Source organism: Lepisosteus oculatus, chromosome 7 (genome assembly GCF_040954835.1).
Source record: "Lepisosteus oculatus isolate fLepOcu1 chromosome 7, fLepOcu1.hap2, whole genome shotgun sequence".
Classification (NCBI taxonomy): domain Eukaryota; kingdom Metazoa; phylum Chordata; class Actinopteri; order Semionotiformes; family Lepisosteidae; genus Lepisosteus; species Lepisosteus oculatus.
Genome location: NC_090702.1, coordinates 3010013 through 3035755, shown reverse-complemented (window position 1 = coordinate 3035755; position 25743 = coordinate 3010013). Strand labels below are relative to the sequence as shown.

Genomic DNA, 25743 nt, shown 5'->3' with positions numbered 1-25743 from the left:
CAGGCCTCAGGGAATGATGATTACTTTAGATTATTCTGGAAGCTATTTGTGGTTGCGTATTGTTTGAATGTGATCAAATGTGCTGTATGCATGGAATTACCCGCAAACAAAACACACATTTTATTGTACTTGTCCATCACATTAATCTTGTGATCATGAATGCAAAGTAATGAACTGTTAAGCAGAAATAAAATAACTTTGCCATTCCAATAGTTCTGGAGAGCACTGTACAATATGTTCTTAAGCATAGTGAAATGTTTCATCACCAGAGCACAGTAGGGACTTAAAGTATCAAGCACTTTCAAGCAAAATCTATTGTCCGAGATGTCCATATATCTCAGGAATAATGGTTGTGTGTACCCATTTGGCTGCTACACATCTTTTTTTTTTTTTAAACTTTGAAAGCCTTACTGAGTAATTCAAAAAATCTATCTGGTGTGAGGGAATGGCAGGTCCAAACAAGATGGCGGTTCCTGTTGGTACTACATCACCCAGAATGCTATGAGAACTGGTGTACCGCCCTCAGTCACCTGAGGTTGGGTGACAGCTTAAAAACCAGGAAGCTCCTTCTCCCAATGCTGCCATGTGCTGTGGTAGATTTACCCTCTGTACCCAGATGAGACTGGAACGATCAGTTACGGTCATTTTTCTTGTGATGTTTCCAGCATGAAATTCTAGCATGGTAAATGTGCAAAATTGTTTACAGCTTTACCATGCATTTGCCTTGATTTCCAACAGACTGAATCATGTTTTGCCAGAGTTCCCTATTGCTTACCATCCTTTTACTTTGACATGATGGGTCTTTGTTGCATTTTACTCTTCTTTTACTCTGATAATCACACATCAGTGCTAAACTGGTCCAAATGACCCAGTATTCCCAATGCTGCAGTAATGAAATCCTGGAGTTCTGCCTTTGATGTTCTTTTGAACAGGTTAAAATGGCTACACTGTATTCATAGATGAGCTAAAAGTTGTCACCTTTTACCAACTGTTGATCTGAGCTCTTTCACATGTAGATAGTTCCAGTTATTGATATGTTTTCAGGAGATGTGTGATTTCTGCAAAGGATATTTATGAGAAAGCGATTGCAATCATTTAGTCTGTAAAGAATACCACTGTGCATACATTGGTTGATGGAGAATCTGTCATATTAATAGACCCAAATGGGTATTGCATTAGCTTTGGAGGACTTGCCTTCTCAAAAATTAAGAATTTGACTTGTAGTTTAGTATTTACAGCACAGTACATAGCAAAATTACAGGACACTGAAGAAACGAACTGAGCACTGTGTGACCACTAGGGTGCAGTAGAGACTGTTTCTTGGTGCTCCATTGAGCTAGATTGCATTAACTACTGAGAACGGACAACAGACTTTTTTTTTTCAGATTGAGGCATTGGCACTGTGGAAATAACCAGACAGATGTTTGAATGACATTTTTGTGTAATATGTCTAATGCAAGAAGGCAAAATTCAGTGATTAAAGACAACAGTTTATTTCATCTATCAGTAACTTATCAATTAAAATAATACCAATACTGGGTAGATGCAGTAGATGGTGATTTAGCAATGTTTAGTAGATGCAGTTTGTTCATCTTGAAATTGATGAAAACACCTACAGAACTACAGTGGGGTTCGCATTTGCTACTCATAGTCTAGCAACCCACATTCATAGCTCCAAAATAGTTACCAAACAGGCTGAGGTCTTCCCAAAAGTTAAAGGAATTTACAACTCTTTCTCATGTTTCCCAATATAAGGGATGGATTGTTAGTAAAAATGCACTTTATCAAGAGAAGCAGTTTCATATAAAGATTAAAAAAAAGAACTCTCTTCTACTCTATATATATTTTTTGCTTTTAAGTGATAATGGGAGGAAGTCTATCTTATTGAAGTAAGGGCTTTCAGATTAAATCAAAATGCATTGTTTGTATGGAGGATAATTTATTTTATATCCCAATAAAAAAAAAATACATTTAAATAGTCTGTCTGTATCTAGTTTCCTTCTCCCCCCCCCCAACATGTGAGCTGTGCTTGATTTCACTGGCCTACAGGATGATTATTCGTCTACTAGTGGCTTTTGCAAGAATCGTGTTTACAATGCCCATGAAAGGGGGTTAATCCGTCAGAGCTGTGGAAACAGATGTTCCATTAACAGGATCTAACCTCTGACGATCTAAATACACACGCATTTCATTTCCTGGGAAAAAAAAAGCATGTCCTAGAATCTGTACCATTCTTTTTCACCCGTCTCCTGTTCATTATAGTCCTGCACTAGTGCTCGGTCCTGTGTCCCATATTATACAAAACATTCCTTGTGCACCGTATTTATTTGAGTATAAGGAAGTTACAAGGAAGGAAGAACTATTTAAGGTTCCTGTGAGGTCAGCACCTGTGATGGAGGAGAAAAAGAAAGCGTTCTGGAACAGTTTAGCCTGAAGTCATTCCTAATTGACAGAGTCTTTCACAATTTCAAGCATCCTGAATAATTTTTCATCTCTATGTGTGTGGGGCAGGTGAGCTCCTCAGATTCTTCTTTCCTGGGAACCTGATTGTCTGAGTTAAGTAAATGTGGGGCCGCTCTTTCAACTACCTTGCACCCTGACACAGCCCGTGTAGGCTTCATGAGTCTAGATACGTCTTATGGGGTCCTTGCTCACCTATTTTCCGGAGCTGTCAACAAACCTGTGTGGTATTTGTCCTCACAAGCATTGGTGCTGAGCAGTAGCCTGTCCTGTGCTCTAGCCTGCGTCCTGTTTTACAAAAAAGCTCAGTTTCCATGTTTATCTGCTTGAATTTTACCTCAGATTTGAAAAGTTGAAAAGAGCCTTTCTCCTTTTATCACTCTGCTTCTTGTAAGCAATTGTCAAAAATCCCAAGTGATTGTTTATATTGTACAGCCTGGACAATCTCAGGCTGTGTTTTTTTTTTGCTGTTCCCTGTGTTACTGATATTGCTGGAGACTCAATGTTTCACTCTGGGATCTTTATGATTTAATTGGATCAGTTGTTAATTAATGACTTTAGACCACTGGACTAAATAGCACTTATTTCCATCCATTGAAGTTTGAAATGACATAAAGGGTTCTGGGCTCTGGGGTAAAAGGGTCTTCTTTAAGTGCTTTGACGTGGAGCTACACTATGAAAATGTGCTCTGTGAAAACATGAACTCGGCATGCCATACAGACACAGCCTGTTTTATGTTTGAAGATATACTGTACTCCACGTTTATGGCATTCTGGAACAGAAACCTAAAACCAGTTATCTTGTATAACGGACATTTAAGGGAGATATCTTGTCAAATACTTGATAGGAAGCGCAGAGGCATAACAGCTGCAAACAGCGACAGGTTTCGGCGGATAATAACCCAGCACACACAATGTGTACAGCCTCCGTTAAGAAGTTATAACAGAAAATGTTTATAGCGGACGTCTTGAAGTTCTTCAACCCCATCTATCTGAAAATGTGCAAATGCAGGATGGACATGAGTCGTTACCCAGAGAGGTTTTCATTCAGTGCACAGGTTATCGTCCACACAATCACGGTTTTGTCATTAACCTCCAGTGATTGGATTTCCCCAGATGGCCTAGTGAGGCTGTTGGACTTGAATTAGCCAGGGTGTTCTCAGGTCGTACTGCCACATCTTGTGACCTTTTGGGTGGCTGTGAGCTTGCCCCTCTGTCATTAATTGACTTTTGCAATTAATGCCCACTCTTCCGTATGCTGTTATTTATATTAATAAATCTATTACTTGACTCAGTGGGGGCGGGGGGGGGATAGTGCTCCAACACTGCACATTGGCACAAAACAGGAGTCACCTCTCTTGTGCTAGTATGAGACAGTGATAAATTAGATTCCAGTTATTAAAAACTAAACATTATTTCCCACAGCCTACTTGAACTCTTTCAATGCTCTTTCAATAAAAAAAAAACAAAAAATAATCACAGACACCAAACTTCACTTCTTTCACTGCTGAAGTTTTGCTTTAATTGTGGCAGCATTTTCGCCTAAAGCATCCAGTACTTTACCAAATATAAACACAGATAAAAAGAACCAATCATGAATTTGATCCTCAAGATCCTGATAATATCTTGGTGTCGATAAGTTATATGGGAAAGTACTCCAAAACATCTGATTAATTATAAGAAGGAAACAATATCGTATGGTTATCAACGCAACCATAGAAAACCACAGCTTTGGTCTTTTTTCAAGTCTAAATTAGCACTGCACAGACTAGACCTCCCACTTTAAATTGTTTGATTGGCTTAGTTAGTCAGGATTTGCGTAAGTCACCTCCTGAAGACAACCATAAGACTTGTGTTGGCAGTCAGTGGTAAAATCAATATTTTTGTCATTATTTTCAAACCTAAGCCTTGTCATACCCCTAAACCATTAAGAAGAGTCTGAGAGGAAGAGTATTCTCGCAGGGAGCTGCCTAAAACCTGGATTATCGCAATCCGTCGAATATGGCCACCCTGTGTCCAGCAGTTCAAAAGTTTCGCTGACCGTGTCCTCAGATGCTCCACTTGCTTGCCTAATAAAGCATTAGAAGCCACCTTCTTGGACTTGCCAGGACAAAGGTTTGGGCATGAATGAGGGGATGGTGTCACAACATTATGTAATGCAATAGTCCAGAGAATGCAGCAGAAGATCAGAGAAATAGCTTTCCCCTGTGGTTTTGCTGTTTGAGATTCCCCGTCCTGTTGTCAGTGTGGGTGACACAGGTGACGTGAGTATGGTGCTGGCTTCCTGCGATCGGGCTGACTAATGTCTTGGGGGATCAGGATCAGCGGTGTGTAGGAGGGATTAAACTACATGTCAGATGGGATTCGCGTGAGCTTATCTGCCGGTTTAACATGGATGAAGAGCTCGGGTGCTCGCATATCCCAGAGCAAGGGCCAAAACAATCTGCTCGTTTTGTAATCAGTTTAGTGTCAAATTAGAACATCTTTGGAAACACATGCACTTTGGCAAGTGTTCGTTTCTACCTCATTCAGTTGGAACATGATGCTGACAGTTCCTTACTTGCTGTGCAGTGATGTTACAGGTTGGATCTCTTTTCCTTCCAGTAAGGTCACCTTCGGCTCTTGTGCCCAGACTGGAGGCTTTTTATTACCTTACGCATCTGTGAGCCAAAAGGGGAAATAGTCAGAATCGAAGACCCATGCCTTCGTTTAAAATGCAAAAAGATGTTATAAGGAATTCTGTGACTTGTGCCTCAGTTTGTAGGTTTGTGGCTGTAGGTTTGATTATCCTCTGTAGGCCTTAACTGTATATGGGAATCTACCCTCTTGTGAGCTCTGTATGTTAAGCGGTCTCATTTAACTGCATTAGGACTGTTCCGTTAAACCATAACAAAAAATGAAATACAATTGAATCCAGCTGATTTGTGGAGCATCTGCTTACAATTATAGGATCACTTCTTATTTTGGTTCTCTCTTGGGGCTCTGTTAAGGCTAGAGGTCAAACAAACAAGAAAATGAAAAGAGCGTTTGAGGCATTTCCATCCACTAGTGATAATTACCATTTTTTTTCCCTACGTGAATGTAGTGCCTGTGCAGCTCTTGAAACATACCACAGAAATGACCCATTATTCTTTATTCCATTCCTTAATCATAGAATGCATCTGACCTCCTGTGAGGATTTGAATCTCTGCACGCCGAGCAGTGTGCCAAATCCAATTTAAAGGATGAGATCTGCTGCTGCCGTGCTCTCCACACAGTCCTGAATGGCACTGTCAATTGAAGCAAATGGGAAGCTTTGAATTCGTCTTAGTGGGGTGTGCCGCGCTCTTTTGCGGCTAGATCAGTGTGTTCTTGTGGAAACCCACTTGGCTCTCCAAAAATGGCAGGTTGCCTCTTGGGAGACTCTTCAAAACTGCCCCCCCCCCCTCATCAAACAAAGGGAATTACACACTCTTACACACTCACAGGACCTATCTGGGTTTGGCTTCTTGAAGGGCACTTCAGAGCAAAGGTAGCTCAAGGACAGTGGCATCTGAGAGGCAATTAAAGGAGAACTACAATGCTCTTTTTATATCTCGGGATTCGAAAGAATCGGCCATGATGAGTGCATTTCAAACCACAGTAAAAGTCAAATGAAGACCGTACTTGTAAAACCTCCAATTGACATCGCACAATAGCCAAACTTTCCAGGTACGAGCAGCGCCATGTTCTTCGATTCGGAACGCGGCAACAAAATTTTGGGTGAGGCGACATGACACTGTAAACAAGCAGCCATGAGAATACATCTCTTTTAATGCGCTAGAAATGTGGATTTCCATTTCAAGACTGTTTTACGGACAAGTACTACTTACTTGTTAGCTCTGCCTGCAGATCACGTTGGAACATTTCTGTGGTAAAATGTCTGCTGCACAACCTGTAGTTATTTGCTCATCCATCACAGTGCATCAGTCGGTACGGTGACTAGTGAGCAGAAAGGGCCGCATCATGTCAACATTTTTGACAGCATGGCAACTATCGAGTAGAACTTTCACAAAGTTCACAACTTTGTGCTTAATTCAAAATTTTTATTTTTTTTTCCCTTTAATGTCAAGGACTTAATTTTGTTACTGAGATTTAATGACCGGTCTGAGAAATTGGGACTGCAGTTCCTCTTTAAAGGCTGATATGTACAGAATTTCACACTGGGTCCAGGATAGCAGGCTGAGCCCTCATCAGAACCTGATCAGATTTTTACTCTTATGTTAGCCTGAGTTTACAGATTGGGTAGCAGTTCTCCACAGTTATGATTTGGTGAGATAAGAATGCGTCTATGAATTTGACAGTTATTTTTCTCTCTCGAAAGCTACATTAGAGGTAAAAGCTGCATGTTTTTTTAGATGCACGGGCCCTTTCCAGGTGCTGTAATGATGTTATGGTGGTTGTTCTTTCTGTATCTATTGACTTTAAAAGTGAAATGTGATAAATGTCAACAAACTGGTGTTGCACTGAGAACTTGTAAGACACCGCTTTAATTAAATGTTATGTAAACTTTACATAATGTAGAAAGCAGATGGTGAAAGTTACATTCTGGCATTTTATCCTGCTAAATCTAAGTTCTGATTTCGTGGGGAATAGCAATTTCATTCTGTCCGCAAAGGTTATGCCAATATCTGTTATCTAGATCCAAATTTGCTCCTATCAAAGTCAAATAAGAGAGATAAGATCACTTTATTAGTCATAATATATGCAAGCATAGATAACTTTGGCAAAGCTTTCTTTTGTTTTTGTCCTCAGATTGCACAAATGCCTGAAAGAAATGACAGGTGCTACAGTACCTGTAGAACAAGTCAAAAACATGAACAGCAGGCATTACTGCAAAATGCCACTTATTTAAATAGCAGAGGGGTCAATTGCGTGTTCATTGGGTTGACAGTTAATGTTTAAAGACACCTTATAAGGATTATGAACAGCTGCAAGAACACATCTTTCATCCAAATAATATTTCTATTTCTAATTACTATGCCAGCAGCCATATCACTCTGCAACTCACAACTGGCAGCCCACTGAAGCTCAGTGGGTGTGAGCCTGGTCAGTACCTGGAGGGGAGACTCCTGGGAAAGCTGAGGCTGCTGCTGGAAGAGGTGTTAGTGGGGCCAGCAGGGGGTGCTCACCCTGCAGTCCGTGTGGGTCCTCATGCCCCAGTATAGTGACGGGGACACTGTACTGTAAAAAGGCGCCGTCCTTCGGATGAGACATAAAACCGAGGTCCTGACTCTCTGTAGTGATTAAATATCCCAGGGTGTTTCTCGAAAAGAATAGGGGTGTTACCCCGGCGTCCTGGCCAAATTTCCCATTGGCCCTTACCAATCATGGCCTCCTAATAATCCCCATCTCTGTGTAGTCTATGGGAATTATATTAAAATAGCTTACCGCTATGTTAAATTTCGTTTGGCTTTTACAACCTGTAAAGTTGTTTCCTGTGAGCTCTTAAGTTCAGTCACTTGTCACACAGCTTCTTAAGACAGAAGATGATAGCATGTTCCATGTTGCCGATGGAGATCCAGAAATATTGGGTAATTTTATATAAGTAAGACTGAGGTTAAACAGGGACTGGGTCAGATTTAAAACTCATAAAGCACAGGTGTTGTGGTGAGAACCTGCTTCAGAAACTCCACAGATCCTTCAGTTTGGATATGTTCCAATTATAAACAGCTTTTCTTGGTTTGTACCAAAGTTTCTTTTGGCCTGGGGCTAAGTGATTGTGAGAGCTATACCAGAATTACAGTATGTTCTCCTTTTAACTATTTGGTTATAGATGTAGACATGATTCCATGATTCTTGAGCTATTCTCAACCTTCAGATGGTTGGAATAAAACATAATTTTGCATTCACATTTCTCTTCCGCTACCATTAATAAAATACAGTAGCACACAAGCAAGCACCATTGTCAGTCTGACAATTAAAAGTCAGCAAAAGTGGATGCTGTACATTGGTGGTGGAGGAGAGTCCCCATTAACTGTAAAGCCCTTTGAGTGAAGTGTCCAGAAAAGTGCTACAGTATATACTGTAAATGTAAGCTATTATTATTGATAATATTTAAACAATACAGTATGTAACATCAGTCAGTAGAGGGAGGACAGGTACTGTCAAGTGTTAGCTGTTTCAGTTCAGTTTATTGTCATTTGCAATGAAATGCTTATTTGCATGTGCGCTCCAATACAGGGACATTAAAGGAATCGCCAAAAACATACAAAATAGCAGCAGCAGTAATAACAACAAGTTAAACAACATAAAACTTTAAAAAAAAAACCTCAGTGTGCGCCAGTGGTAGGGATAGCGTTCAGTAATCTGACAGCTAGTGGGAAGAAACCGTCTCTGAATCTGGAAGTTCATGTCTTTATGCTCCTATAACGCTTCCCAGACGGAAGGGGGGGGATGAGAAACCAGGATGGCTGGGATCTGTAGCAATGCTTCCAGCCTTCCTGGGACAGTGAGTTGTAAACATGTCTGAAATAGAGGGGAGGTGTTTTCCAATGAGGGACAGGGCTGACCTGTTCACCCCCTGTACCATCTTCTGGTCAGACAATGATCTGCTGCCAAACAAACCACTTCAACCACTCTCTTGCTGGGGGAGGAAAGGACTCTAAGACTGCTCAGGTGAAGGGGACTAAAGGAAGAATGTGAATTAAGGACGTCTAGGGTAGCCTGCTAATGTTCTTATGCCTGTAAATGTGAAATAAGCACAGTTCCCCTCTGAAAGTGCTCAAGGGAATGGCTGTCAGATGGTTGCAGCTGTCAGCACACAGCCTGGCACTGGGGCTTAACAGGAGGTTTTTAACAGTGAAAACTGAATGTACAACACAAGAACCAATTGTAAATGAAAGGCACGTCTTTAACACTATTATATTGTACTGCTCTTGCTAGTTTAAGAGCCATGATTTCAACAGAAATGATCAGGAAAGGCATGAAATACTGTAGCATGTACACATTTTTTCTCATGGTTCGTGAGATGTGTGCATTGAAGAAATGATCAAACATCTGCATGCCTGATAATATGTTTTCTTCAGGCGCCCCAGAGACACTTTTGAGAAGAAGTATCCTGAATGATCCCTGTTCCTGTAGTGGGCGGAATTGATCGATTTAAACGGCTCTCATTTGACAAATGAGCATCGGATCAATGAAAGAAGCCTCCCGGAAGTCAGGGAGAATGAGTGCGAGATCGGGTCAGGGGTGTCGGATCACACTTTAGCTTTGAACGTGAGACACTGCGCTGACAATCACTTAGTCATTTGAAAAATGGTCACTCACAGGCCCTGAGGTGCATATTCTGACTAGAGTGAACAAAGCACGTCTCTGCTCCCTTCTGCAAGAATGGGAGTTTCTTTATTGCCCACATAGTACTACTTTGCCCAAGAAGATAAACACCATGCTTGTCTTTCATATTAAGAAAGTAATTATTTTTGGTATTGTGTTAATTGTAAACTATACAGTATGTGCAGGATACCTACCGTAGTTGTGACTATCCCGTTTCTGTTTATAATTTATTTCAAATTAAGCTGGACTAGTGTGCGTGATTAATAACTTATTAACGATAACTACGGTGGGTCTGTATTTTAACAGACAGGAAGTGGATCTCCTATTGACCCCCATCAGATATATTCAAATACAGTTACACTAAATGAACAAATATGTATTGGAAGTGTAGCATGGAGTTTAGAAGCTCGGATGTAGGAGTCTGTACCATCATGGCAGTATTGATTTAAGATGATGAACTGGAAATATAACAATCACCTTACTGATGCAAACATTAGTCGACACTCAGTCTATAGGGGCTTCTTTGAAGGCAGAAGAGTTAAACAAAGATGAGTGGGAAGATAAAGACAGACTTTGGCATGCTTGGCTTTGAAAAATGCTCAGATAGAAATATCATCTTCAGATAATTTTGTCTTCTCTACAAGTTTCTTTTTATCTCATGGATGGTAGCCGGCTGGTGTGTCTTGAAAATGTGGCTTGCTTTTGGACAACACACACAGTTTAATTCTGAAATAACACAGATTTCCTATACAATTCAGGATTCAAGTCTCCACTTCTAGTTGCTGAAAAGCCACAAACCCTAGAGAATGGCTTCTGGAATAAGTTCTGGTCTCTGTATAACCCCAACTGTGGAATCATATGAACAGTTTCCCACGCTTTGATCTGGAATCAAAGAATTTTAGCTCTCCAGCCTTGTTCTTACTCTTTAGAGTTAGTGGGTGCTTACGCATTAAGGGAAGATTTAGTCAGACTGACTGCTATCTGAGCTCAGAACATCCTTTTATAGACCATACATCATTAATTTACTGCCAGATAATAAATACAATTATCAGGCAACTATTTTAATAAGTCTTGACAATATCCTCATTCTGTTTACCCACTTACTGGAATAGACAGAAATGTGGAGCTTGTCAAGCGAAGTTCACATGAAAATCTATCCCTGAATCTTTTGGGTTTCTGTATACCAGAACCATCCAGGGTTCAGTTCTGCCTTACACGTGTAATTAAACTTCAGTAAATCCCTTATCCTTATCATTTTGTGGTATCTGCTTTAATCATGGTGTGGTGCAGTAAACAACTACAGTATGTGCAGACGTTGGTATGGTGCCACAGTGGTTAGCATTGCTGCCTCGCAGTGCTGGGGCCCTGGGTTTAATTTGAGACCAGTATACATTATGTGTGGAGTTTGCACGTTCTCCCCGAGTTTATGTGGGTTCCCTCCGGGTGTTTTGGTTTCCTTGAACAGCTCAAAACCATGCTGGTTAGTTAATTGGGTTCTGGGAAAATTGGCCCTGGTGTGTGTTTGTGTGTTTACTCTGAGTTAGACTGGTGTCCCATCCAGGGTGTACCCTGCCTTGCGCCCACTTCCTGCCAGTTCCTGCAGTTTCCTGCTACTCCTGTGCCTCTGAATTGGGAGGAACAGTTAGGGAATGGATGGATGGTATGTTGGACTAACTTTCATAAGCATTTATTTTAGGATCCCACTATCATCATCTAGTGCAGAGAAGTCCAGTTTCTTGAGAACACAACTGAGGAGAGTCCAAGTGCTATTAAGTTTATCACGAAGAGTAAAACAAAATTAACAAAGGCAGGAACAAAAATGTTTAAAGGCAAAAAAAATATATGATCCAATAATATTCTGCTGGCTAGAATGGATACGGGCTTTTGTCAAGTTCAGTACCAGACATACTGTAAATCATTGTTTAGTCATTGTCCATTTGTTACTTGTATTAGTAAGTACAACATGTATTCTTCAAGGAACTACATGCACATTCTTTATCTGTCTAAAAGTGTACATGTTTTTCCAGAGCACTACCTTGCTCGCTTTCAGCAACAAAGCACTTGGTAAGTTGATTTGTTTCATTGGTGAAACGTTGAAAATTGTTGGCAAAATGTAGATCTTATTAATTGAGTTTTGTCATGGGTGTTGCAAGCTACAGTATGTATAGTAAAACCCAAAGACGGACAATTCACCGCTGAAGAAATTAGTGCCATTAAAGAAAATGTTTTGAACGTTACAGAGAGGCCATCTGCAAGGGCATCAGTTAATCAGATCAGCCATATTGGCACAGTAGCCATGTGACTAAATGTGATGTTCGCAAGGGCCTCTTGTGACCACTTTTATTCTCATGTGATCAAGTTAGTTTGTTCCCAGTCCAAGGCAGACATTTGAGACACAGAGCTAAGTAGAGGATTAGGGACCACTAAGAGTGGGAGACATGTGATCGCACTTGTAACTGAAGTGGCCAAATTTAAAATGACTGTGCGAAAAGAAGAGGAGTCTTGGTTTAAAGAAAATGTGAACAGAAGGAGTCATTTAACACCCCCTGGCTAATCCTAACCATTGTAGTATCATGCAATGTATAGAATGACTGAATTCCATTCAACTGCAGACAGCCACTCCGATTCTTATCTAGCTAATCGGGTGTTTTAATGAGAAGAGTATATTTTTTGCAGTTGAAATGCATCTTAATCCTGTCATTATAGATTATTCTCCTGTCACAGAACCAGTTGTTCCCTCTGCTGTCAAAGCTCCAGAGCACCAGGTCCTGTTCATACTTTACCACAACAAAACCTTGAAACTGGCATGTTATAAACGTAAAGAAGTTAGCAAATGTAGACTGGCTTATGAAACTCATTTGATTGCTGGTAGCTAATTTATCCAGAAGTCTTATTGGTTTCAAAACTGCATGTTTTTCTGTTCACTAGTCCGTTGGGTTGACTTTTTTTCTGTGCGTTCTAGGATATTGGATACAGTGCTTGAATTTGTCTCTGTACAAGATGAAAGAGACTCATTTCTCTTAACCTGTCGATACAGGGTACGCTCAGGAATTCTTAAACACTTCCCCCTGCTTTCATTTCCCCAGGAAAGTCAGAAACGGTGAAAAAGTCCTCAATCACCTCAGCGTTTACTCATATTCCTTTAGGTGCCTTAATGTGGGGGAACGTTCACTTTTTTATTAAAGCACATACTTTCAATTTGTATAATCTCCAACTGATGCCTGTTGAAAGAGTTCTGTACTGTATATACTGGTCCTGCTCTTTCTAGGTAAACAGAGACATCAGCACACCTTAGCTCTTCTCTCCATTAGAATTAGACCTCATAATGAGGTCCACCAACAGTATGATGCACCGCGTTCTTTGAAGGGACGCACCTACTCCATTGCTCTCTAGGACCTTGAGGAAGCACTTGTCCCCCAGGTGGGTGAGGTCATGTCCAGTCAAGACACGCACCGTGACTCACCACATCAGAGCTCACCCTGATTTCTACGTGAGAAGTGATCAGAGGGATTAACTCCCTTTTCGTGGTGGGACGCCAGTCCTTTGCAGAGCCCATCCCCTGTGCTGATGCGATGTGCTCATTCGTATCTGGAGATGGAGCCAGAGAAACAAGATGGCTTTCTGTTGTCCTAAAGGAATGTGGCCTTCTGAACATTCATTCACTGTCGGTTAGTTTGAGAGGTGATCTCGGTTTGCATAGCGTTAAGCGGACTTGAGAGCAAGAGACCCCCCTCCACCTCCCAGGTTAGACATTGGTCCATCACAGGGATGATCCTATGAACTGACTTCATCACTATGTTCTCCTCCCCACTGATGAGTCCAGAAAAGCTCTATGTAAGTGTAAGGAATCATCTTTTTATTATTATTATTATTATTATTATTATTATTATTCCCAATTCCACAGGATCATTAAATCAATGGGTGATGTAAAAATGCTTAAATATGCACTGGAAGGTGTACCGATTGCCTGCATGAATTTGGTTAAATACTTTATTTCATCTTCAAGGGCTAGGTGGTGCTGTTGTCTTCATAATTAAGCAAGTTTCCAAAAGTTGCCGTGTGGGAGGAATGCGTAGTGCTCCGTTTTGCTGTTGAAAGAGTGGTCTTAGGTGAAAGGACCTGGAAATAATCAAACTTTGCTTCCTATCAATGTTCCTTTTTGATCTCTATGACATTGCTTGAGTTCGGGAATTCAACACCCCAAGCAATGGTAAACGTTGCCTTTAGAAACCGCTATCTGCAGTGTTATATATGCAATGCATTTTATTACACACTACGTGCCCATTCAAATAGACCCTAGTTTGCATTATTTTGAATCTTTTACAGCATGCTTGGTATTACCAGTGCATGACGTTGTGCATTTTTCCATAGAATGGTTCATGCAGCATTTAAAAAAAATAAAGTTTGCAACTATAAAGAGTTTGAAAAACCTTTGCAGAGCCCCCGTTTGTCTCCATTTGTTTTTTTAGTTCGTGGCACTGTGCTGATTTATTCCAGATTAGAAACCTACAGTATTTCCTTGACTGTGAAGGCGACTCCTCCACAGCCATTCAAGTGCAGTAGACGGTGTTACGTTGCTTTGCTTTTTCTTCTGGGCCCCTGCCCTGCCTCCTGGCGATAAGAGCCAGCCCCAGGAGACTTTTGGTGTGGGCAGATATCCCGACCACAGAAAGCTGGCCAGTCACTCAGCTTCAGCAGTACCGACTCCTCGCCACTTCCACTAAACGGATTTGTTTCAGTGTCTGATAGCATGGCTGTTTGAGGTCCACTGGGCATCATAATGAAAGGATATACAGATATAACTTTCATGCACTTGCCTACTTATTTATTATTACTGGGTCCATATATAAGCAAAAACAACTGGAATATACTGTATACTGTTTAAATTGAAAAAAATAAGTCGGGGAAACTGAAACACACCTTATACTCTAGGTATCCATGAAATGTAGAAATGTAATATGTGCATATTGTTTACTTGCAATAATAGAAAAGAGAGAAATGTAATTGACAAAGAAAGTCATTTATAACATTTGTTATGTATTGATATATAATATGAACATATAGTACATTAATATGTAATATAACTTATAAATGATATACTAATATTGTTTTTAAAAATGCTATATCTTTTTAGAGTCTTTCATTTATGGTATTATATTAGAAATTCAATTAGAGATGAACATTACCCTAGACAGCATGTGTTTGGACTGTGAGAGGTTTATACAGAGAAGATCCACATGAGCAGAAGCTGATAGGCAAACACGCCAGAGAGAGATGTGGACAGTGCACTTCTCAAGCAAGAGCCTCTACTATGGCACCATCCTTTCTCCCTCAAAATTAAGCGAATGTAAAACATTCTCTGCCGTTTCTTAGCTCGCAAGGAAGTTTCTGGAGGATTTTAAAGAAGGGTCAATCCAGTCTACAGTATGACCTTTGTCACATTTTAATTGACTTATTTGCTTGTTTCATCAATACCATTCATCTCTCTTCTGCATTTGGCCTGCTGTGGAGAATCTAGCCCATGCTTTGTCTTATTAAACCGTGTTACTACTTATCCTTCTTGATCATGTTTTTCAAAGCTCTGCACCTAAGATTCTGACCAAGACTCATTTTGACATTAATACAGCTCCTGTCTTAAAATCTCTGTACTAGCTTACTGTTAAGGTCTGTAAAGACTATTTTTTAATGCGCATGGCCTTGAATGATACCTCTCCTTATTTTTCCAACATCTTATTCACATTTTTAGCACCTTGCGTCCCAAAAGACTCTGCCACTGGCCTCTCACGGTCCTTCACTAGATTATGAACTACTGTATGATTGATAGGACCTTCTCAAAGGAAAGACGTGGACCATAGAAACCTTTAACACCATCCCCATTAGGATAGCTGAACCATTTTTTAAAATAACATGTCAAAACTTGTTTTCATTTGGCATTTTATAATTACCTTTGCTACATTGCAACTTCTGGTATGATTTTGCCATTTTCGTTTTATCCTGTGGCTTTTGTACAGTGTATTGGGACCCTTTTCATACTGGTCTGACCGACCAGGTCCTGCTCCCTGCATGGTAGATATATTGCTGTATAGCTTGTTTTGCTGGATCATATGGCACAGAAAATTCACTGATGTCTAACATTTGCAGTCTGGTGAATTTTCAAAATGAGCAAAAGTAAGTTGCAAACAATCACAGTGGTGTGCACTACAATAATACCGCTTCAACACCATGAAAAACATCATGGATCATTAAAGTGAGTCCCAATATGCATTTTTCTTTTATCCGCAATAAACATACATGTCTGCATGTGCGCCATTATTGCATTTGTGCATTTCTTCCTGCAGGTTGGGAAAGAGAAGCTAACCTGGAAAGACAGGATGCCTGGATACATCATCAATTTCACTTCCATCTTATTCATGGTGGGTCAAAATTATCCTGATTTTGTGTTTCTTAAATGTAAATGCCTGATTTAGTACTGAGAATGACTATATTATGTATAGTATGATGTAGATCCTATTATTATAAGGCAGGGCGCCTGAGATCCCACAGTATATCAAGTGCAATTTGTGATATTTTATCCACAGTTCTTATTACTGTATAAAAATGTAATACACTGATTGTCATTTGCTTATTAAATCGGGCATGGAGCACTATATAAAATTCCATCTTGAAAAACGTTTCTCTCCAGTTTGCAAACAAAATAAAATGAGCTTGACTTGTTTATTTTTTTACAGTGTTATAATGCAGTGTTCCCTTATTTCTGTTTCCTAATATCTTGTAACTACTATCATTTATGCGAGGGTATATGGTATACTGTTATATGATTAGGGGAATAGTGTGAAGTTGTAGTGCTCTGTATATTAAGATAACGTCTCAAGTACTTCATAAAATGACAGTAGTCCTTGAAGATTCATTTCATTTTCCCCATATACTCTCCTTCCCTTATTAAAAACATCTAACATCCTCAAATTAGAAAGAAAAATTTCTCAGCACATCAATTATAGATACTTTATTGATCCCGTGAGGGAAATTGCAGTGCAACAGCAGCTTAACACACACAACACAGCCACAGTGTAACGAATGATACAATAATAACAATAGTACAATACATACAATACAATCAGTACAGTGAGGGGTGCACTAAAAGAGTTACTCACAGTCCAGGACACACAAAGAACAAACTAGAACAGAACAATACGCAGAAAAATCGTATTGCACATATGAATATAAATATAGATATAAATGTATTGCATGGGTCCCTGGCATATATTGCACAAAAAACGGTTGTAAACGGGGAAAGAAAAAGAACAGATGTAGCAGTAGATGTGTTCAGTCCAGAAACCGGTCACTGTCAATCATCACCACAGTGAAGGGTTTAATCCTTAAACTGAACATTTGTGAAAGTGTACTGTACCCTTCTGCATTGTCTCTCTTCTCGTCCAGTTCGGAGTGACCTTCTCGGCAGTGTTTGGGGTGATAGTTTATAGGATAATCACCTCGGCCATCATAGCAATGAGTCCGGACCCGCAGACGAAGGCAAATGTCCGTGTCACTGTCACGGCCACTGCGGTCATCATCAACCTCGTTGTTATCCTCATCCTGGACGAGATTTACGGAGCTGTTGCCACATGGCTGACTGAAATCGGTAAGATTAAGATTAGTTGACATTAAGGCCGAGTGACAGACATTTATTTTTTCTGAGTCATGAGGAGACAAAAATAAAATGCCGAGGTTCTGTATAACACTTTGGATTGCACTCTGGTTTTTGGTTTCGGGGAATGGGATTTGTTTTTGGGTTGAGAGCTGCTTGGTGCTGGTATAGATCTGGACTGCCGATTTTCAGCTCTTCTCCCCAAAAGCCTGCAAGATGCTAATGGCGATGAGTGGTGCCATCATCAAATTTTATCTGTGAGAAACACGGATTTGGTCTCATTCCCTACTGACCATTTCTGTAGATGAGCGATTATTTTTGGCACATTCTGGGTCTTGGTAAACTGTAACTCATACAGGTATTGCACTGCACAAAATTAGCTACCTGTCTAAAAAAACAAGGGCAGCATTAGTGTAAGTAGAGACGTTCCAGTAGCAGAAACCGGCATTTGTGTTACAAAGCTGAGTCAAATTACCGATTCAAGGACTGTCAACCTCCAAACCAGCACAGAACAGGCAAAGAATGAAACACCCGTTTCTATAAAAGGCCATCCCCCCTTGCATGGAGGGGTTGGGGGAGTGAGTGACATCATCAAAGCAATGTCAACAGGTGAGATGCATGGGTCATGATACACAAATCTTTAGCAATGTAGATTTGAAATGTAAGAAAAGTGAAGTGAGAACTGGCCCTTTCAGCCCATCAAAGCTCACTAGTGACCTCCAATCTCAACGACTTTTAACAAGAGTTCATAAACGAGAGAGTGCGATGTACCAGCGTTGTTCACGCTGCTTGCCAGGTTGTTCTTGGAATGTTCTTGTGTCTCTGCATTGTGTGGGGGTCGATTAGTTGTTACAGTGTTTAGTTTGGAATGTTTCAAACCCCATACCGTTGAATATCAGCACCATGCTAGTTTTTCAGACATGATAATCCCCTTGGTGTAATTTTCCTTTTCTGCTGAATATTACTCATCTAATTCTGATATCAGTAATTGCTTCTTTTTGTAAAGTACTTTGCATGCAGAAGGATCCGAAGCCACTATACATATAGAAGGGTCGGTCCCTTGTGAGGAGTAGCACTCGCCTGGTGACATCATTTATTCTGATCCACCAGCCCCTTTACACACCAGATCAGGTGGGGGAGTGAGAAATTGCTTCACCAGATGAGTTAATGGAGTGAAGCTAGTCCAGACTGACTGATGTTTAAGATGCAGAGAACATCTGACTGGCGACTTTGCTGACATGAATTTTATGAGTTATCTAATGATTTTATTGCTATGAATTTATTTGTTTTATGCGGATATGTCAACAGAATGACATTAATAAATGTTAATATAAAGGAACGAGTAATAGGTTTATTCCATGCTGAAAAGAGAAGAAAGAAAACACAATGATTCGGCTGTGGGGCCTTAGAAGGCTCCACAGCCGAAATGTTGTGTTTTCTTTCTTCACTTTTCAGTGTGGAATAAACCTATTACTTGTTCTTTTGCAGCCGACGCATGCTGACGCAGCTCCCCACCTGAATGTTAATATAATGTGTGTAAAGTGCTGTATGTCCACTTTAAGAACTCATGAGCCCGTCTGATTGTGATTGGGTTTAGCTGATTTTAGGGCTTTCGAAGACCTTAGTTTATTTTCATTTCTTCCCTTTAGAATCCAGAAATTGTCGACGGGGTGTTAGGGTGCTAATATCCTGACGCGAGTGAGGTCTGCTGTGTGGAAAGTCAGTGTTGATGAAAACCAGTCCATTCCCCGAAAAATGTTCTTTCACCTTCCAGATACAAAGAAAAAGAAAGTCTCACGGATTAACTCCGTAGCTGAGGTCAAACCACAAACCTTTTCTCACCTACTGTATAATATTCGCTGAATACAAGCAAAATTAAAAAAAAAAATCTGGGAGTCTGGTGTATGGTACTGTATAAGCTTCACTTTGATTTTTTAATAAAAAATAAAAACATTCTACTGGAGACCTGGATATATACGGTATGAGAAACGCATGAATTGAATTGCACTATTTTTAGACTCCTCTGTACGATGAGATCCTAATGGATATGACAGTTACTGTAGTTCTACAGTGGTAATTCAGAACTGTTTATATGGAGAATTCAACTTTTAAGGGATGGTTCCCACAGGTGCTGAATGGCCTCATTGCTAGAATTACACACATCATATATTTTTAATGTTTTGCTTTATGCTCTAGTGTCAGATAAGGACTTCAGCATTTGGACGCAGGAGCAAAATACACACTCTAATTTTCGCAGTGCTTGTGCCATTGCCTTTATTGTACAGAACCATGAATGCATGCTTCCTAGGGGAGTTGTATGTTACGTGACTGCTGTCTTTTGAGATCTCGTTTTCGTTGTTGGATGTGCAGGAACATGCACAGCATAGTGGGTAGGGCCCACTTCTACAGCTTTCCCTTTAGAAGGTTGTTTTTAGAAGCTAAGATTAGTTTACTTTAAGGCTGAGCGACAGGCACTTTGCTGAGTCACGTGTTTTTTAGAATCCGGAAAATGGGATTAAAAAAAAATTTTTTTGTAGATGTGTGATTATTTGCCGTTTTAAATCCTCTTCGCTCATGCAGGGGAGTTGTACACTCTGACTCATTCAGGTGTGACACTGGATAAAACTAGCCTTCTGTCCAACCGCTGAGCAAAGAAGGCAGACACACTGCCTAGCAAAAGTGTAAAGGCTACTCACTTAAAGGAGAGGAATCCAGCACAGTCCATAAACATCCATCTTTGACAGAAATGTACCAAGGACAGACAAATATGAAGACATATTAGGTTAATGGAACATTAATAGGGAGATAAACTAGACCAAGACCACTCTTCTCAAGCTTGAATTGAGGTTAAGTAGAGATCATGCCTGCAATGATAGACAAAAAACCCAATGTTTCCTTTATAGAATACCCATGATTGGCTGATAGATCAGTAGATTTCAAGGGGCTGTTGGTGGGATCCAGTTTTTTAAAGCTCAAGACAGTATTTTGTGACCTCAGCTCACATGGAAATTGAGAAGACATCCAAAACTGAGAAATCAGTATGAATGTCAATAACACCATTCTGCTAATGCGCTTTTATCATGTTTTGATGTATTCTGCAGAGATTCCCAAGACAGAGAAAGATTTTGAAGAGCGACTGATACTGAAGGCCTTTCTTCTGAAGTTTATGAACTCATATGCACCGATCTTTTATGTTGCCTTTTTCAAGGGAAGGTAGGCGACAATTTTAAATTTCTGAGACGGGGCAAAAATATGATACTACTGTATGTGTGGACCTTTCATGCAAATGTTAACAGAGTTACTCAAAAGTATGTTTGTAAAAACATCAGTTAAATTATTGGCATTTGATCAGACAGATGGATATAAATTGAAAAATTGCTTATCTATTCTTCGTCAGTTTACTCAAAGGATTATGGGAGTTTGAAACAGGCTACTCTGCTTCTGATGTCAAGGCTGTTACTACAGCTTCCATCAGCAAAATGGTTAGATGAGATCCTTATATCATTTAGGTACTGAAAAACAAACAAACGAGTTAAATGGCCTGCTCTTGTTTGTAACTCTTCTTATGTTCTTATAAATACAATTTGACTTGATGATTTCTTTACCTTGTTTAGCAGGATAAGAGTAGAGCAATTATAGTCAAAAACACAGACGATAAATGAGATGAGGATTAGGAGGGTTTCTTGCACCAGACCTTTCTGAGCAAGTTGGAGCAAAATAAACAGAAGAATGTTGTGTAAAGTTAATGAAGATGAATTCAAACAAGGCAGCTCCTCCGGGAGTCCAGTGATGAAACTTCGACAGGAGTGTCAACATAAAAATAAACGGAGTGGTTGCTCTTGCATGGGAGAAGCAGGCCATCGAAAACACTAGCCTGGGACGATTACGTTTAAAAATAAAAGGAACTGTTTTTTTCCCCCAGGTTTGTAGGCCGACCTGGAGATTATGTTTACATTTTCAACCACTACCGCATGGAGGAGGTAAGGCACAGCAAAGGGGGCAGCGTCTCTGACCGTGAAACCACGCTGTTTTTCCTCCCAGTGGCCTCTTGACCTCTGCCCACCGTCTGTTCTGTTTTTTGCCAGTGTGCGCCTGGAGGCTGCCTGATGGAGCTCTGCATCCAGCTGAGCATCATCATGCTGGGCAAGCAGCTGATTCAGAACAACCTGTTTGAGATTGGCATCCCGTAAGTACAGGGTGTCTCCGTCTGGGGATAGAGTGGTGACGGTGAGGCCTGCCGGAAAAAGGCTGCAGCATTGCGTCTGACTTCTCTGACTTCTTCCTCTTCCTCTTGGCTCTTCTTCTTCTTCCTCTGCCAACCACAGTCTCAGCCAGTAAGTAGCCCGGTCTCTGGCGATTGCTAGTTAAAGTAGATCGCAGAAAGCTCACTTCAAGAGACGGTCCCTGAAGTGTATGTGTTTTTCCACAAGATGGAAAGGGTTGAGGCCTCTCCATGCTGGGGCCCTGGATTCAATTCTAGACCTGGGGTGCAGTCTGTGTGGATTTGCATGGTCTCCTGTGTTCCTACGGGTTTCCTGCTGGTTTCCTCCCACAGTCCAAAGCCGTGCTGGCAGGCTACTTGACTTCTGGGAAAATTGTCCCTGCTGTGAGTGTACTGTATGTGTGTGTGTCCTGTGATGGACTGACCCTGGTGTGAGTGTGTGTGTCTGTGTCCCCTGCGATGGACTGGCATCCCATCCAGGGTGTAACCTAGGTGTTGCTCCAGCTCCCCCATTTTATTTAGAATCATTTTATGATTCTAATGACAGCATACGAAGAATGGAGGTTTGTGCTCAACCCAATACTGTTTGCACTCTTGTGCACAACCTGTAGTCGGAACAAGTGTATTTTTGTCTCAAGGCCCTTGTTTCCTTAATAATAAATTGTGTGAAACAACTTTATTTGGACACTGCATATGGACTGTGATTTAGTAGTGTAGACACGTGTTTTTGTGTAGTATTCAGCAACAAAAGCTTTCAAATAAGTATCACATATGATAGACATTACTTTCATGTATTACTATAGATGAAAGTAAAGGCTATCATATCATCTCTAGGTCCTCTTTATTTACAGGAAATTAACTTTCTCTGTTTCTGCCTCTGCACTAAAGAAAAGTATTCAAAAATATAGTGTCTTGTGGATGGATCATTCCAGTGCATTTTTACCTTTAAGTTATTACAGTGGAAACACTGTATAGGGGACATCTGATACAAAATTTGTTTAGAAAATCAAAACGTTTAGGGAAATATTTAGACATGAAGTGAATGTCCAAGAAGAAGATGGTTTTTTAAGTTTTTTTTTTTACAAGAGACTTTGCTATAGCTGTTTTCTACAGTGAGGCCTGGATTTCCGCAGCCTTAGAGTCTACCTACAGCAGGAGTCCCAAAAACAAAAAGAACACCCTCCCCCAGACTTTTTGTTTGCAAAATCAACTCTCACACAGCGGATCTATTCCAACTGCGATTATGGAGGGAGCATTTTCTTAGAGATCTGCTTTTAATGGTCTATAAATTATTGTAGCATTATAAAAATCACATTACGGTCTGTAATTATTGTTGCGTTTAAAATGGGAGTCTTTGAGAGGCATTTCCTGTAAAAGGATCCAAGAGCCAGAACAGGCTGCAAGAGTCTGATATACATAATCCAACACAATAAAATGTTGGGAATACAATGATGGTTTTGCTAGAAAAATAGAGGTTTGTGTTTTCCTTGGCACAATGTTCAAGGACAGAGATACTGTACAATGATAGCGTCTCTGTCGTCATCTTTCTTTTAATGACAGCTCCCTGTTTGTCCAAGCCCTCTTTTTATGCACTGATCTGAATTTCAGGTTTTTGGGGGCTGCAAACAGGATCAAATACATTCAAAGTCACGGGCAGAAACCCAACACAGCGTTAATTAAAAGTGCTTCACTTTTGTTTAGCGGTAGTTAGATGAAGACATGGTTAAGGAGCTTTACATGACTGAAGTCACACTGTGAGTCTGTCACAGAATAGCCCCATCACAGTTTACGATCAGTGTTAAAAATGATTGATATATATAGTCTACTCAACTGGACATGATTATACTGTAGAAATAAATATCAAATAAGGTTTATCATGCACATTATACCAAGCAATTATGCGCAATCATTATTGCAGATGATATTCAAAGTGTGAAAAGATTGTTTAGGAAATAAATATTTGGTAAAGCCCTTTGCTTTATATAGAGCTTGACATCTTGTTTTCATGGAGCATCAGTGAACAACTGTGCACTATTTTTCCGAATGTCCTGTAGTACTTTCAACAAACCATCTCAGGCTCTGTGAGACTCCATATGGCTTCAATGTTCACTTCAGGGCTTGGTGAAAACCACAACATCTGTGTTTCATCAGGCTCCTTGTGTTATTTTCACTACATTATCTGTATTCTTGGCATCTTTGTCAGGTTGAACCATGTATCCTGTCCCAGTTAGAGATTCTTGAGGGAAAGGCGAAATGCATCAGAATCTGCCTGTGTTTGTTTGCACTCAGGGTACCTTCAATTTTATGTGAGTTCCTGACACCCTTGACTACGATACAGGCCAACAATTTGCATTTATCTGACAATAATACTTTTGTGCTATATACTGACTGTTTTCCTCTCTCCAATAATAACCAGGGTGTTTCTTGAAAAGAGTAGGGGTGTTAGCCCCAATGTCCTGACCAAATTTCCCCCCTGGCCTTTACCCATCATGGCCTCCTAATAATCCCCATCTCTGAAATGGCTTCATCCCTCTGCTCTCCTCCCCACTGAGAGCTGGTGTGTGGGGAAAGGACTGGCGCATCATCCAGGTGGGGCTGCACACTGGTGGTGATAGTGGGATTCCCCATTACCTGTAAAGAGCTTTGAGTGAAGTGTCCAGAAAAGCGCTATATACTGTAAGTGTAAGGAATTATTCTTCATTATTACTATATACAGTAGTTCTTCCTTGCTCACTTTCGTTGTCCACAGAGCCAGTCTCAAAAACCTACTACAGGACCAGTAGATGAAATGTGAAGCTGTCAATAACCAGTAGCTTTCTTTGATACAGATTTAGTTCCTTTGCTAGATAACAGATAACCACTCTGTCCTCTGCTTATGTTATTAGTTCCAGTACTCTGGATTGGACTATCCTCTTTTATAACATGCAGTTTGTGGTTTCCCTTTATTTATAATGTGTTGCATGAAAAAGCAGCGAAGCTCATTCTGTTGATTTGGTCGGTGTCTTTCACAGTGAGCAGTACAAGTCTCTGTCCTTGCCCCTCTCCTTGCGGCAGGATCACAAACTCTGGCAGCTGTAGGCCAGGCCGCTCCTTCCCATTCAAGCTGTGCACTGGATGCACATTCCACTGGGAGTTAACAAGGATTTTCATGGAAAATTCAGACCTGTTGCTGTCGTCATTAGTCCTGAAGTATAAATCACCAGGTCTTTAAAATCTGTTTGGTAGCCCCCCTAGTCAAACTTTCTTCAAAAATCGTCAATCTGACCAGATATTGTATGTCAGTGGTGAACAGTTTGCCATTTATAATGACATCCTGTCTGAACGGCTCATACTGCTGTTCAAAGATGACAATCAGACCTGTTCAAAAATACCACAAAAGGATGCAAAATAGCTGGATGGGGAGCTGCCTTTAAATGGAGTTCACAACAGAAGGTTCAGGAGGAGTGACAACATCAACACCAAGTTCAATCAGACTAATTCTCAATCACTGCTGATGTCATTTCCTCTCCTGAAAAGCTATAATTACCCTTTGTTATTCCTCTTTTCTCCCTTGCTTTGCTGTACGTCTTTTTGTATCCCACTTCCACCCCACCTCCACCTCTGCAGCTGCCCCTTGGTCACTCCTCTGTCCACAGGGGGCTCCCAGCCTCCTCGTCCTGTGGCCAGGTCAGCCCTCAGCCAAGAGGGCTCAGCCACATTTGGACTAAAACACGCCATAGTCCTTTCACCTAATTCTTGCGTGTTGATATTCCTGCTGAGATACAAATATCAGGAGGAAAAGATTTAAGCACGCCAGTAAAATGTAAAATACCCTCAGGTACATATTTGGACAGTTTCAGCTCATGCTGCAGGATGGTTCCATTCAGCCTGAAGTGACTGGAGCTCATGGACCACAGTCACCTCTGGGAGATTTAAGAATGTTCTGGACTGCATCTTGAGTTGTAGGACGGCACAGAGAGCTGCCATCAATTATTAAAGGAGAAAGGCGTTTTTCAAAATCAAAATTTGCCCACGAAACTGCGGCTTGTAAATGAACTGAAACAGGCGAAGCATTTGTCTCGTATCCAGAGAGGCCCAATAAATCACAGGATAAAGATTGCAATGATGAGTCTGATGGATGCACA

General features: G+C 40.6%; 1 protein-coding gene across 3 annotated transcripts in view; it reads left to right on the top strand.

Moving 5' to 3' along the window:
• Window positions 1-25743, top strand: part of ano2b (anoctamin 2b) — a 124598-nt gene that overhangs the window by 56790 nt on the left and 42065 nt on the right. For all 3 annotated transcript variants that reach the window (XM_069192035.1, XM_015353303.2, XM_006633832.3), the window contains 5 exons: window positions 16091-16165; window positions 17190-17391; window positions 20499-20610; window positions 21320-21377; window positions 21483-21583. In XM_069192035.1, the coding sequence (XP_069048136.1) occupies window positions 16091-16165; window positions 17190-17391; window positions 20499-20610; window positions 21320-21377; window positions 21483-21583 (548 nt within the window). The remainder of the gene's footprint in view (window positions 1-16090; window positions 16166-17189; window positions 17392-20498; window positions 20611-21319; window positions 21378-21482; window positions 21584-25743) is intronic.